At 39.5% G+C, this 15,304-nt stretch overlaps 1 protein-coding gene across 1 annotated transcript in view; it reads left to right on the top strand.

Annotated features, from left to right (window-relative positions):
- syne2b (spectrin repeat containing, nuclear envelope 2b) overlaps positions 1-15,304 on the top strand; it is a 164,918-nt gene that overhangs the window by 27,999 nt on the left and 121,615 nt on the right. The window contains exons 4-22 of the mRNA XM_083924627.1: positions 2,575-2,670; positions 2,770-2,847; positions 3,102-3,194; positions 3,659-3,861; positions 4,448-4,647; positions 6,322-6,422; positions 7,543-7,632; positions 9,375-9,488; positions 9,773-9,910; positions 10,710-10,874; positions 11,097-11,209; positions 11,711-11,879; positions 12,463-12,559; positions 12,651-12,850; positions 13,123-13,287; positions 14,036-14,176; positions 14,371-14,472; positions 14,659-14,865; positions 15,033-15,191. Of these exons, the coding sequence (XP_083780753.1) occupies positions 2,575-2,670; positions 2,770-2,847; positions 3,102-3,194; positions 3,659-3,861; positions 4,448-4,647; positions 6,322-6,422; positions 7,543-7,632; positions 9,375-9,488; positions 9,773-9,910; positions 10,710-10,874; positions 11,097-11,209; positions 11,711-11,879; positions 12,463-12,559; positions 12,651-12,850; positions 13,123-13,287; positions 14,036-14,176; positions 14,371-14,472; positions 14,659-14,865; positions 15,033-15,191 (2,631 nt within the window). The remainder of the gene's footprint in view (positions 1-2,574; positions 2,671-2,769; positions 2,848-3,101; positions 3,195-3,658; positions 3,862-4,447; positions 4,648-6,321; positions 6,423-7,542; positions 7,633-9,374; positions 9,489-9,772; positions 9,911-10,709; positions 10,875-11,096; positions 11,210-11,710; positions 11,880-12,462; positions 12,560-12,650; positions 12,851-13,122; positions 13,288-14,035; positions 14,177-14,370; positions 14,473-14,658; positions 14,866-15,032; positions 15,192-15,304) is intronic.

Genomic DNA, 15,304 nt, shown 5'->3' with positions numbered 1-15,304 from the left:
GTCTTATCCTGTCTAATCGTGTCTTGTCTTGACTTGTCTAATCGTGCCTTGTCTTGTCTAATCATGTCTTGTCTTATCTAATCATGTCTTGTCTTGTGTTATTGTGTCTTATCGTGTCATATCTTATCTTGTCTTGTCTTGTCTAATCGTGTCTTGTCTTATCGTGTCTTATCTTGTCTTGTTTTATCATATTGTTTCATATCTTGTCTTGTCTAATCGGGTCTTGTCTTGTCTTGTCTCATCGTATCTAGTCTTATCTTGTCTTGTCTAATCGTGTCTTGTCTTATCGTGTATTTTCTTGTCTTGTTTTATCATATCGTTTCATATCTTGTCTTGTCTAATCGGGTCTTGTCTTGTCTTGTCTCATCGTATCTAGTCTTATCTTGTCTTGTCTAATCGTGTCTTGTCTTATCGTGTATTTTCTTGTCTTGTTTTATCATATCGTTTCATATCTTATCTTGTCTTGTCTAATCATGTCTTGTCTTATCGTGTATTATCTTGTCTTGTCTTGTCTTGTCTTGTCTTGTCTTGTCGTGTCTTGTCTTGTCGTGTCTTGTCTTGCCTTATCTTGTCGTGTCTTGTCGTGTCTTGTCTTGTCGTGTCTTATCTTGGTGTGTCTTGTCTTGTCATATCTTATCTTGTCTTGCCTTATCGTGTCTTGTCTTATCGTGTCATATCTTACCTTGTCTTGCCTTATCGTGTCTAGTCTTATCTTATCGTGTCATATCTTACCTTGTCTTGCCTTATTGTGTTTTGTCTTGTCTTATCTTATCTTATCATATCTTACCTTGTCTTTCATATTGTGTCTTGTCTTATCATGTCATATCTTACCTTGTCTTGCCTTATTGTGTTTTGTCTTGTCTTATCTTATCTTGTCATATCTTACCTTGTCTTTCCTTATCGTGTCTTGTCTAATCGTGTCATATCTTACCTTGTCTTGCCTTATCGTGTCTTGTCTTATCTTATTGTGTCATGTCTTACCTTGTCCTACCTATCCTGTCTTGTCTTTTTTCATCTCGTCTTGGGGAAAATACAGTTCTATCTAATCTTTCAGTTCATACATTATTAAATGTGGTTATTAAAGAATGGGATCAAGATAAGTATTTACTGTAAACCCCCTAGTGCTTTCTGATGGACAATAACTGTATGTCACGACGGCAACACTGTACCTCAAATACCTCAAACTTATCTCTGGCACTTGTTAATCATGCTGACACAAATGTACCTCTGAGCAGTTAATATCAGGTAACTGTCAGGCTCAAATACGTCTTCCTGTCTTCTGTCAGTGAGAAACATCAAGCAATACAACGGGGCAAAGTTACAAATTAAGTTAGTAAGTATATTTACCTAATAAAGTAGGTCTCTGTCATTCTCAGCATAAATACTTCATGAATTGCCTGAAAAGAATGCCAGTAGTGTCACAGGAAATGCCCAGATCCAATATCATTTGTCTTCATCTACAGGCAGCACCACAGTTGGCAGCTTGGGTTTGTGACACACTATGGCCGTGTGTTAGTAAGTTCTGTCCTGATTGGTTCAGGATTGGTGCAAAGGGATTTTATAATGATGTTGCAGTCACCTTTTCTACATGGTGTGCTTGAAAATTATTTATCAATGCATGGCAAAGATCAAAACGTTGATGAATGAACTGTCAGATGCAAATTTGATAACCACAATAATCATCATTATCTGCAGAAAATGTCTTATTTCCAAAATATCTACTTCTCAGAAACTAACACACAGCCTTGTTTTGAGCTAGATCACCACGTGTTTAATTGGACGTCACAAGTTATTTTTTGGCTCTAGCCGCATAATTATGGAAAATTCCAGTTGCATTCCTCACAGGTCAGATTGTGTTGCAAGAAAGATTCCTTTCTTTTCCTCATCAATTTTTGTACTTATTCTTAAGAGTGTACTGGGTGAGTGAGTGTACTCCTGTCTCCTCTGGAAGAGCTGCTCTAAATCCTCTGCTGAATCAAATCTGCAGATCAAAAATCCGATTTCCATTTTGAGGCCTGGGTCACCAACTAGACTGAAACATGATCTGCTGTGGCGGTCCCTTAAGAAAGAAGAAGATTCTAATGAGTGTGATAGGAAATGTTTTTTCTTCCAAAATAAAATGGTAACCGAGTTTATTATGTTAAGTTCTTAGTTGTAATCCTTGAAGATCAGTTTAAGTGGAAAACACAGCTCTTATGTATCCTACAAAGTTGCAAAAAATATTGGTAAGAAAACTGGCTCTATATTACTCTTTAATTTATGTTTTGGGCAAGCACGCATAAAACCAGCCTCAATTACATATTTTTATTACAACAAAAGTGTTAGATGGTCACTTACTTTAGCTGGAATGCTTATACTTCTCCTTAATTTAAACCCTTGAGTTATTAAACATATTTGACATCCTTAAATTTCATTAGGAAAGTTCTTAATAATTCACTTCCAGTTTCCTGTCATAGTTTCTTTTTCTCGAGGTCTCAGATCCACTGTACCACAGATCCACAAAACAAGACATTGGCTCTTTGAGTATTTTATACCTGCAAATATAAACATATACGTGTGTGTGTTTTGTGACAGCGGAGGCCGCCATGTGTGGTTGTGGATTTGTTCAATGATTTCCGCGACGGCTCCAAACTGTTGGACCTGCTGGAGGTGATGAGTGGCCAGCGCCTTGTGAGTTCTTCTCTCAGTTCAGAACCAAACATGCTCTCCAACCAACGGCCGACAGCTTTAATGAACCAGCTCACTGACCCTTCTGGTTGTGTTTCACAGAGTCGAGAGAGAGGCAGGGGGATGTTTCAGCACAGGAGCAACATTGAAAAAGCCCTTTCCTTTCTAAAGAAGAAATCGGTAAATGACACTGTAAAGGGGCACTCTGACTGTCAACCAAATGACAAAACAAGACATTTTTAACACACACACACACACACACACACACACACACACACACACACACACACACACACACACACACACACACACACACACACACACACACTTAATTGTAATATTCACAGGACAAAACTACAAAATGTGATAACTACTTCACCATCTGACTGACATATGGGGCTTTGTGTTTGAAAATTGGCCTGTTTTCTCCACAGATCAAACTAGTCAACATTAACATTCCTGACATTATTGATGGTAAACCCTCCATCATACTGGGCCTGATATGGACAATCATTCTACAGTATCATGTGAGTTTAAGATGTTTACTTTTTATAAATTTTATTTCTTCGAATTTCTCTCTTCTTGTTGTCTGTTGTGTTTCGTGGTTTTTCGTTTTTCTTAACTCATGAACTAAAAAGCCTAATTTCTCAATCATTTTGTGGATGCCATTATTAGATTTGAAGTGTTTTCTTGATTTGTGTTTTCATCATTCAACCAAATAATTTGAGTGAAACCCATTTCAATGCTAAAATTAAGCCCATTTGTTGAATCTTAAATAAAATGATATGTTTAGGATAAGCCAGAGACTTCCCACAAGACTGTGGTGTAATTTATGTGGATTTTAAGTTTCTTATTCTCTGCATTATAAATCTTTTCCCTTCCCATATTTTGCTTGTTGTTTGTCTAGTTATTTTTCTGTTGTTTTACACCTTATTAACTTTTACTCAGTTTCTGTAACTTACTGTTACTGTGTGTTGGTGGTTTTTCTTAGATCGAGGAGTTGGCCAGCGGCCTCTCGTTCAATTCCCGTCAGTCCTCCATGGAGTCCTTGGCCAGTCTGGACTCCCGCTCCACCCTGTCGAGCCGCTCGGCCAGCAGCAGTCCTCTTCCTCCCAGAGGCTCACCACTACACCAACGTTTTAGGGTTTCTGCTAAGAAGGCCCTTCTGCTGTGGGTCCGGGAACAGTGCCACAAGTAAGCACCCACTCAACTGGATGGTATTAAAGAACTCAGCTTTATTAAGAGTTATATTGATACAGCGACTGGTTGAAGCCTTGAAAATTCTCTAGTTGATGCAGCTCTTCTGTTGTGGGCCAAGTGTGGGATGTAAGGAGTGATAGATTCTCACACAGGGACCTCTCTTGTCATTTCCAGGTCTGGGCTAAAGACCAAAACCTGATCAGGCCTTTGCCGTTTGAGTTGTAGGCTTTCAGATGCTGCCGGCCAAAATCTGTTAAAATACTTTCCTATATATAGCACATGGGCTTTAATAGCATTTTGTTTGAAATATTGTCAAATCCCGGTGCCGTTTTGCTCTCTGTTTTCCTGTTAAGAAGCCCATCACAGCTTTATATATATATATTATTATTATTATTATTATGTGAAATTTTCCATTTTTATTTGGCTGTGTTAATATTTCTAATCTTAATATTTAAAGTTTCAGCGTGCCTGTATTTGATCATTCGGTGCCTTCTGTACGTGTAGGATTTAAAATCAGCAGTAAAATCAAAACAGACCATCATGAATGACCTGTAGTAATGAAATGATCCATCTCCCTCAGAGCTGGCTGTTCAATAAATGTGAAAGACTTCAAAGCTAGCTGGAGGAGTGGAGTGGTCTTCCTGGCGATCCAGTATGCTCTGCGGCCTGACCTGGTGGATCTGTCTAAGGCCAGAACCAGAAGCAACAAGCAGAACCTGGAGGAGGCCTTCCACATCGCCGAGAAAGAGCTAAACATCCCCAGACTGCTGGACCCTGATGGTGAGGAAATCAAACTACTTTTTTAATTTTTAATTTGGAAAGCTTTTTAAAATATGAAAAAAAAACAGTTTTCTCCTTCGATCACCTAAAGTGAATCTCATTTGTTTGTGTGGAGTAGGGATGTCAGGACTAACATCAAACTAGACTCACTAGATCACAGTTCCATAACTCTAAGACTGTCCTGATTCCTGCATTGTAGCTCTGTGAAAACAAATCTCACGAGTCACGTTGTTTGTGTGTGCCGCTATGTTTTGTGTGTAAGAGAGTCGTCGTGCCAGTCACCTGACGCATGTGTGCAAAGGGTCCATCACTGTGAATATGTTCAACATGTTGGAGAGAATCATCCAGCCCTTTCTGCTCAAGTCTTTGTGAAAAAAGTGAACTAGTGAATGTAACGTTACTAAGCAGGACCAAACCAGTTTAAACTGGGCTGGAGGACCAAACCAGTTTAAACTGGGCTGGAGGAGTTCACAATGTCTTCCTGTTTCCTGTCTACATCTGGTGGGGAGATGTAGCAGTTACCTGGATGTAACCCCAATTCTATGAGGATGTGATCAAACTGAATATTTTACATAGAAAGTAGACTGACAGGTTTCCAATAAGAAATTCTCTCTTTAATAATCATGAAACCGTGATATTTCCACTGACAATAATCATGATATCAAATCCCATATTGTGGCATCACTGCTTTGGAGGCTGATGAATAGTAAAGTTATGTCAAACTGTGATGATGTATTGGCCTTGCTGTCGGCCCATATCCCTGTGAAACCAACCGAGGCCAATTTGTTGAAAATGATTTTTATAAATGTGGTGAACTGAAACAGAAAACTAAATGCCTCTAAAGATGTTTGTACGAAGTACAATATATCAAGGTTGAATACGTATTTATATTCAGTATTTTTAGTAGTAGTAGTAGTATCTTTATTTAACTTGCCAACATTTGTAACACAGCCCCATTTGATCATCATTGATTGGTCATTTTTGGAAACTCATAGTCCGTTTCCAGCGCTGCAAGAACAGGAAGTTTCTTTTGTTTGCAATTTTTCAAGTTGATGTCGATGGAGAAATGTGAGTTTCATAACACAGACTCACAAGTATAGGCCATGTGTTTCACTTGATCGAATCATTTATTTTTTATCAGCCAGTCTCGTACAATCAGTTTACCACAGTTGAACTTAGTTCTCGTTTCAGTCTTTTGTTCACACAGCTCATCCCTCCACTCCCTCTGGTCTGATACAAACACTCTTATCCAAATATGATTCTTCAAACTAGTCACTCACACCTGTGTTGCAGACGTTGTTGTGGTGCCATGTGAATCTTTGTGTGTGTGTGTGTGTGTGTGTGTGTGTTTGTGTCTGTGTGTGAGTGTATAGCTAAGTGTTGTGACTGAGCCAGGCCCAGTGAGCCTGAGGGCAAGTGGGATGGTGATCTGACAGTCTGCTGACTCACTTGCTGTTTGTTTCCCTCAGTTAATATATAAAACCCTCACTTGTTTCACTCTGCCTGTTAGTTGATTAGCAGAGGGATGTTTTTTTAAAGACGGAGAAGCTACACCTCCGTTTTTAAGACTCCACTGTAAAACTGCACCAACTTCAGGAGCTTTGCTCATGTGTTAGTATTAAGCTTTTGACAGTAGTGTGAGCCTGATCATGGAGGATTGTGATGTGGATGCAGATGTGGACGTTCGAGACCCTGATGAGAAGTCCATCATGACCTACGTGGCTCAGTTCCTGCAGTACTCCAAAGACCTGCCAGCGTCAGAGGAAGAAATACAGGTCTGTATCACTATGTTTTATTCTTGACAAATATCGTTTTACACTGCCACAATGTTTGCAAAAAAGCTTAGAAGTCAGTGTTGCTTCTAGTCTTGACAACCAACTCAGGAAGTCCAATGTCAAAGGTTAGGGTACAGCTGAGTCCTGCCCATTAAACATTAATTTGGTAATTTGCGGGTAAAAAGAAGTCGAGACATCAAGATTGCATCAGGCAACATTTGTTTGAAATGTTTTTTAGAAGCCCTGGTTACATATAAAAGTAATTTAAATGTATTTATCTCATCAGCAACAGTATCCAACCTAGAAAAACAAAAACAAACATGTTTAACTTAGATATCGAGATGTTTTTACAAATCACCAAATCAGTGCTCAGTGTTTTCTTTTTCTTCAGCAAGAGTCTGACTGATGAGTCTGTGCTGCTGCAAAATCGATATCTGCGGGTAAAGATGGATATATGCGGTGACATGCATATGATCACACATGTTTAGCAGGAATCCTTTAAATCTAGCCATTAAAGACTTGGTCTAAATATATAAAACCAGAGGTAGAGTATTTTACAGTAGAACAATACATTTATTGTTCACAGACTCCACACTGCTTTCTGCCCTGCTTCTGTCAACTCATGTGCTGCAAACAGTCTTGTAAATACTGGCGTTACCTGAGGTGCACTTTGTCTGTCATTTTTTTTGTGCAAATAGGACAGAATATATGCAGATGTATTTGTGAGAAATTGACATTAGCCTCCAATAAAACAGTCTTTATTTGAATGTTATTTGGAAGTTGTAATGGGAAGAATCACAGCTTGCAGAGCACCTTTGGTAAAATCCTATAACATTTGTAAACTGTAGTATTTGAGAGTTCCAAGTTGTACTATATGTGGTTATCATGAACATGACTAATGTTAAGAAGTTACGTATGTAATGAAGTATGGTCTCTCTTTGCCAGGGTTGCCCTGCAATTATTTCTGTCACTTGCCATGTGATTTGCAATAACTTTTTCTGTGGGATTTCTCTATTTCCTTGGCACCCTTTTGTTTACTGTTAACTCCTCTCCTTTTTCTCTCCTCTCCTCTCCTACCCTTTTTCTCCTTTCCTCTCCTCTCCTCTCCTTTTCCTCCTAGACACCCTACCTGACTGTTCCTAAAAGTCCTTCACCTGTCAACCTTCCTGTTCACTACACTCCTGCTATTTCTGCTTCACCTCTGAGACAGGTAGACCTGACAGTCACGATCCACCTCTGTTTCATTTCTCACCTTTCATCCACCTCTTTACCTTCCAGTAGATTCAGTGACGGCTTAAACTAGATCTTTCCACATGAAATTACTATTGTTTTCCTTTGAAGCTGTGGTTTGCAGAAACTTTTTTGGGTGGTCAGAAAATACCATTTACTTTAATAACAGTGAAAAATACATAAAGATATGTAGAAATGAATGAATAAACAAAGAAAATACAACCAGCCTTGGATACTAGCGTGACACATAAAAGACTGCCTGAATCTTCTTATCTTCGTCTGTGCCACACCCCTGTCACTTCTTTATGGTTGAAAAGGAGCTGATGTTTTTCTCTGTTTATGCAGTATGTATGGGAACCCTCTGGTTTGCAGGTTTGCAATTGTCAACATCATTACTGCTGTGACACACGGTGTAAATCAGCCGCACCAAACCCTCGCAGCACCCGCAAATAACTTTCATTGCAGGTGATTATGCCTTGTAAAGACATGCCAAGAAAGTTGTTTATTGGGAAGGCGCTGCAGCTACTGAATTGAAAAAGTCACTTAGCGCCAACATTACCTTTAACTCATATAGTGGTGAAAAGCAGGACTGATCATGCAGAAATAAAACTAGTTTGCCCGGTTCTCTGGGAGGGAATCCAAAACCACAACGAGGGCGTGTTTCTCTGCCTCTCATGAGATGAGACGGCACTAACTCTGCATTGCGTTATTCCCTCCTTCCACTGAGATCCTGCTTCTATGGCCTGCTGCAGAACTCATGATTGACCAGTCATTTTGGACAAAACAGTCTCTGACAAGATATCAGCATGTTTGCATGTTTTTTTATGTTGTTATTTTACCCCCAAGAAGTGCTAATTTTTAGAAGAATTTGGGAATAATTGTGCAGTGTTCGTTGGGTCTGTGAAACATTCTGCACATTCAAATCTGAGAAAAACATCTCAGAATTCATCTAAATGTCTTAATGTTCCTACTCACTGAATTCTTTATACATATTATACATACTATACATACATACTATAGACATTGCATTAATTAAAATCTAACAATCTGGCCTCAAACATCCCCATTTACAGCAGAATAGGTTTTTGTTCTACATGTTTCCATGTTATGATTAAAAAACAACCTTGTTGCCAAATCAAACTTCAGGATGGGCTTAGTAACTGCTGTGCACAGGCTTGTTTGAGACGCATTTTGGCACACCAGCTGCCATTATGTTTTGTGTAAAGTATCTCATGACTGGTGTTGGTGCGTTATGGGAAAGATTTCTGCTTCGTTCCTTTGGTTGGTTGCCTAATAAATAGAAGCTTGTTTACATAAATAGAACACACCAGAGAGAGTAGAACAGCTCTTTCCCTGTTTTGTCTTTTTACCTTCGGGTGTTACCTGTTCTGGCTTCCATTGGTTATACTTCTTTCACCACTATGGGATATAAATAAACTAACAAAGCTACAGTTGTTGCAAACATATTTGTATGTGGAGCAGTTGCAATCTAGTTTGTCTTGGCTGCAATAGATAATAAATAAGGCTACTCTTAGGTTTCTTCATTTGACCTGTGCAGTTGGACATTCTGACCCCAGTGTGCAGATAAAAGATAAAGCTATTTAGATATCGAAATCAAACTCAATACAACTGATCATGACGAACACTCAATGAACTCAACAACTGAGTTTAGCATTACATTGCTGAATTGGTCAACAACTGTTTTTTCCCCCATGTTGCCAGGCGACACCTGATCGAAAGGCACAGGAAGTGACATGCTGGCTGGTTCAGGCCTACGATGAGCTGCTGGAGGGATGGGACTCGACAGAGGGAGAGAGCTACTCAGAAAGATACCATGTATGTTTTCCAGCTCATTCTTCCAACATTGCTGCATTTTTAAGTATCACTGCTTCTTGTCTTTTTGGGTGTGGTTCATTTATATTCTTTCAGGTATTAAGAGCTTATTGCTTCTTCAGTGTGCAGCAGCCTCATCACGTTTTGTTCCATAATGCCATATTGTCCCGTTTGCCATGTTGTGCATCATATGTGATGTCCTACAAAGAAAAGTGGATCTTTGAAATTTGGCAATTTTAATCGCCTTTTGAGTTAACCTCACAACAGTGACATTTTGCATCCCTCAGGTATTTCAGACCTTTCTGGTGTCCTTTAATGAGCAGCGGCGTCCCATCATGCCATTGTTGACAGCGATGAGACGAACCTCGAAACTGAGCGAGGAGCAGCGGGCTCTCAGAGAGGCGTGGGACACCCTCACTGAAAAGGTCAGTTTCATCAAATCTTTTTTTCCATCCAGACCTTCAAAAACATTCAGAGCTTGTTTATTATTGGTACATTTCAACCTTTTCAATGTGGTTTAATTTGGTTAGTTTTAAGTTGGCTTTTCCAATTATTATTATTTTTTTAATATTACCAATATCGATATTTGTATACAGTCTAGTTATTTTACAGATACATATAAAAACATAGTATGAGCTAGAAACCAGGAAAATACTCATGACGTAATCCCTATTTCAGCATGTACTGTATGTATGCTACTATAGTGTCTATGTACCTCTCTATTATATCATATTCTTTGAAACACATTATACTTGCAGGGTTTGTACAGGTGCTTGAAATCCTTGAAAGGTGCTTGAATTCTAATCATGTCTTTAAAAGGTTTGAAAAGTGCTTGAATCTTTGATAAAGTACTTAAAAATGCTTGAAATTGTATCCTTATTACTTTCACAACTAATAGTTATAGAATATGAATATAATTTCATATTTTATCCTTCTGGTATGACAAAACAATTTTAGTTGTTTATAACATAATACCATCTCTTTTAACTTGATTTTAATTTAAAAAAAAGAAGGAAATAATCATTTTCACTGTATTCGTAGAAATATGTAATTTACCACAACTGTAAGGTGCTGGAAAAGCTTAAAAAAGGACATTGAAAGTGATTGAAAAGCACTTGAATTTGTTCCTGGAAAGGTGTACAAACCCTGTACTTGTTTCTTTATGCAAAGACACTAAGCATACTTTAATCCAATATGCCCTCTTTTCTCTGTTTTGTCATTTAGTTGCGTGAATACAAAGTGGAGTTGGACATGAGTATCCCGGCCCCCTTGGATACGGTGGCCCGCTGGCTGCTGAAAACAGAGAAGGTTTTGGCAGAGGAGGAGGGCGACCCACAGAACCACGGCCGGGCCGCTGACGAAGCCAGGGAGAAGCAGGAACTCCTCAAAGTGAATATTTAGTGCATCTATCCCTTAAACTTATATGACTTTAGGAAGTAAATTAAGGCTTCATTCAATGTTCAGGGAAGTTGTTTTTGAGATAATGTGGATGCTCTCACCTCCTCTTTGAGGCATTAAGACATAGACCTAGATGAGCAGAAATCATGACTCTGTATTATATTGAAACATAAATATGCATGAGAATATGCTCGCTGCTCAATGTTGCTGTAGGTTTGCCTGGAGGAGATGCCGCAGCATGTGAAGACCTTCCAGTCCTTCCAGAACTTGGATGAGTATGGAAACATGATGGTTCCCACTGACAAGATGGATGAACTCAAGAGAAGGTGAGGGCCCTTTCCCTGGACGATGTGTGTTCATGTGTGTACATGTCAAGACAATTGTCCATCTTTCATAGAGCTGGGTTCTCTTCTGCCTGTTAAAGGGAAGGTTTTCATTGCCATTTTGTGCACGAGCTTGCTGTATACTGTATATAATAACTATAATAATTAACTACTTTTATTAAAGCTAGTGCGACTTGTTGCTGCTCATGGGGGAATTGTTGGGTCTCTGTAAATCATAGATAAGTCATAGAGTGTGGTATGGACCTAATCTATATGTAAAGTGACCTTAGATAACTTTTGTTATGATTTGGAACTATAAATAAAATTGAATTAAATTAAATTATATGCATGAAATTACACTTGAATGCTTGAATTGCTTTCCTTAAGCTAAATGTCTTAGTATTACATGACCTGCATTTAATCAAGGCTCCCAGTTGTCCATCAGGGATTTTTTTGTTGTTTGTTTCTCATTTTTACGACATCCGTAACCTTATTTGTCACCAGGTTCACCAGTGTGAGAGTGACTGCTAAGTACCACGGGATCAAGCTGGATTACCGGGAGCACCGCCACACAGTTTTGGATCTGTTGGGGCAGATCAGGACCAAGCTGCGGGTCTGGAAGAGACCTTACATCTCCCCAGAGGCTATCAGGGTGTTGCTGCAAGAATGGCATGTGAGTAGATTTGGCATCTTTGGAAATTGAATTAATATTTTGAGTAAGTTTGTTGGAAGCAGATACTTAGATACTTTTCCGATACCATATGTTTAAAACGATACAATCTCCCAAGTATTTGATAGCATCAAAAGTACCAAGGGTAGCTTACCAGTGGTAGCATGCAGCTAATATTAGCTTACCTGCGATCGAGGAGTGACTTTTCCTGCGACATTTTTCTGTATGTCTAGGAGTCTTTTTTTACATTTTAGCAGTGGTTTCAAAAGAGGTATCAATTATGGTTTATTAAATCTAGTATTGTATCAAAGTTAAAATGCTGGTATAGTGACAACCTTCATTGTGAGTTGTTTGAAGAAAGGATATAAATAAACATACTATTATTACTATTGACCACACTTACTGTCCACAGTAAGAGGAAAACCCCTTTTGATTTTGGTAACAGGACGACCTTTTCTCTGGTTTCCTAAAGGTCAAAAAATAACAATGCTCATCTCAGTGTTTCATGTTGTTTCTACCGTGTAGTGAGCATAGCAGTTATGGCTGCTATGTACTTTTTGTTTCTAACTTTTTATTTTTAATTCAGGATCTTGTAAACACAAAGGACCTACCATCTTTGCTGGAAGCTGCTCTTCATAAGCTGAAGCAGGTTTCTGAAAAATATTCAAGCAAATCTGCCCTTGGTTAGTGTTTTAAACCTTTCCTTGGTGATCAATGGTCAATGGGTTCATTCTGTGATTGAGTTTTTGAGTGCCGTTTGTCTTTGCTCCTCAGCTGCAGATTACCACCAGGTCAGTCAGCAGGTGAAGCAGCTGGAGGAGGACACCGCAGTGGTTTTGGAAGAGGTGACCACAACCAAGAGCACTATGGGACGGGTCCTGTCTGCATGGGACTCCTACAGTGACTGCCTCAGCTCCCTGCAGGCTTGGCTGGAGCAGGGCTCTGTAACACACAGCCATGGACGCAGAGCAGAGGTATTATTAACACATAGAAATGATATATTCTTCAGTTAGTGGCAGAAGAACCACGCTTCATAAACTAGTTGCTCTTGCCTTTTTCGCTGGGCTAATTCCTCCAGAGCAGTGCTGCATTTGTAGAAATATTTGTGCAAACGTCTACTGAGAAATCTGCTAAAATAGTCACAAAAATCTAATTTCCTACACTTATAGATACACATCTAGTTCCACACACTCCAGTATTTCTCCTCTGTGTTGATTAAGATCCCTACCTTTATGATTTTGTTAAGGTGACGTCTGAATCCATGGCTGAGTGGGGCTCTCGACAGGCGCACCTGAACGAGATGGGTAACTTCCTGATTGAGTCCACAGACCCTCAGACCAGCAGGAGCCTGGCAGAGGAGGTGCGCAGACTCAACATGCACTGGGCCGAGTTCTTCAAGAAAAATGCTTTTGTAAGTTACAGAACCAGGAAAACCTGGTTGATGAGAAACAGTGAATCCAATGCTCCCAATTATATTTATCTAACATAAAAGTCCTGCATATGATCTGTTTGATAAAGAAAGTACTCTATCTCCCTCTTTGTGGATGTGTTCTTTGTTTTTGTGTTGATCGTCTTAGTTGTAGTGTCATTTTAAATGTTTATTGTTTTGTTTTTGTCATTCCTGTTACGTTAATGTCTTTATGTCATTTCTTGGTTTTCATTTGTATTGCATGTTTTGATCCCCTTGAAAACGAGGTGGGGATCGGGTTTATCCTCATAAATAAACATTAACATACAATTATATATTTAACTTTCAGGCCATTTCCTCCTCAGGGTGAGTGGCTTTGTTGTTACATGATGACCTAGTTTCTTTTCTGTTCATTTGCTTTCAAGTGACAGAGTGGATTATGGGGACTAGATGTCTCAGACCTTTGGAATTGAAGCTATGATTGTCCCATTGTTGGAATTATTACCACACTGTGATTTTGAGGAGTGACTTCGAGTTTAAAAGTTGTACTCCACCTTTACTTTTTGTGCGGAGGCAATTATAAATGCAAGGCTTTTATAGTCTGTGATTACAGTGGATTGTTGAAGTTGTTTACAGGGCAGGTGAATTGTCTGTAAAACTATTTTGTCAGACTATTGTATCATGTTCACTGTGATATTAAAGTACAGATACAGTACAGTACATTGAACAGCTTTTATCATGCTTTTTATAGGACAGCATGGCTGAGCCCAGTGCTGACATCCAGAACAGATCCCAGGACATCCAAGCTCTGGTCAGAGAGGCCACTCTCATTCTCAAAGAGCCTCTGGAGACCATGGCAGGTCCCTTACGCACCTACAGAAAAAGAATACAGGTAGGACTAATCGGTGCTTAAATTACACCTACTTTACTGATTAGATTTGAAACAACAGTCTGGTCAGAATCATAAATAACATATCTCAGGATGCCATCATTAGCGTCAGCGTTCATTTTATGCTTTAAACTGGATTTACCTTTAAATGATCAGATACAGCTCTCTAGAATGACTGTTTGCTTTCTCTCCTTCAGATCATAATGAGGAAGATAAAAGAAGTGGATCTTGAGGCTCTGGCTCCCTCCCCAGACTGCCCAGCTGATCAGTTACAGAAACTGAAGCTTGCTGCCCCTGAAGTATGAATGAATTATCTCCTTTTAATGCTTCCTTCATTCTGCTGTGTTCATAATCATTTAAGTCTTTATGTTTTGTTCTTTTGTTCACCACATTCTGTCACTAAAAAGCTACTGGAAGCTGCCATTATGAATGTACATTATGTTATGTAAGTTTATCCGTTCATTATGATCTGTTAATGTCACCAGGTGATACAGACCCTGTCTGAGGCAGAACAGGTGTGTGCAGAGCTGCAGCACAGTGTGTCGGGTCTGGACAGTCGTCTGGCTGAACTCCTGCACTGGGAGACTGAGGCCCGGGAGCTCTACCAGCTGCTGAGGGCAGCAGAGCGACAACAACAACAACAGCAACAGCAACAGCAACAACAACAGCGGGGTCAGGACACAAGAGCGAGGGTGAGATGATCCACAGAACAGAAAGCTTGTTTTGCTGTGACTATCCAAATTTGTTTACTCTGAAACAGTCAAAGATCCAATGTCAAGCATATTGTCCTTTCATAAAGAAGGCATCATGCAGAAGTGAGGAAACGCTGATGTTTGTTCAACACCATTTATTCCTCCAGGTCCTGATTTCCCGTGGTCTCCAGCTCGAGGGCCAGGTGGTCACAGAGGAGCAGGACCTGCAGGTGATGGTGATGACAAGTCAGAAAAACTCTCCCATCCAGTACCTCCATGCCTCTGCCATGCAGGACCGAGTGCGAGTCTCTGTTGCACAGTCACAGGTCAGTTGTCTTTTTGTAAATTGACTGAGTAACCCATTGGATTTGGCGTGACCTGTAGGGAATATTATGTATATAATATAATGGTAACCACTTATAGTGTTTACGTCTTTCTG

This window comes from Echiichthys vipera (genome assembly GCF_963691815.1).
Source record: "Echiichthys vipera genome assembly, chromosome: 12".
NCBI lineage: Eukaryota > Metazoa > Chordata > Actinopteri > Perciformes > Trachinidae > Echiichthys > Echiichthys vipera.
This window is presented reverse-complemented; position numbering and strand designations above follow the sequence as displayed.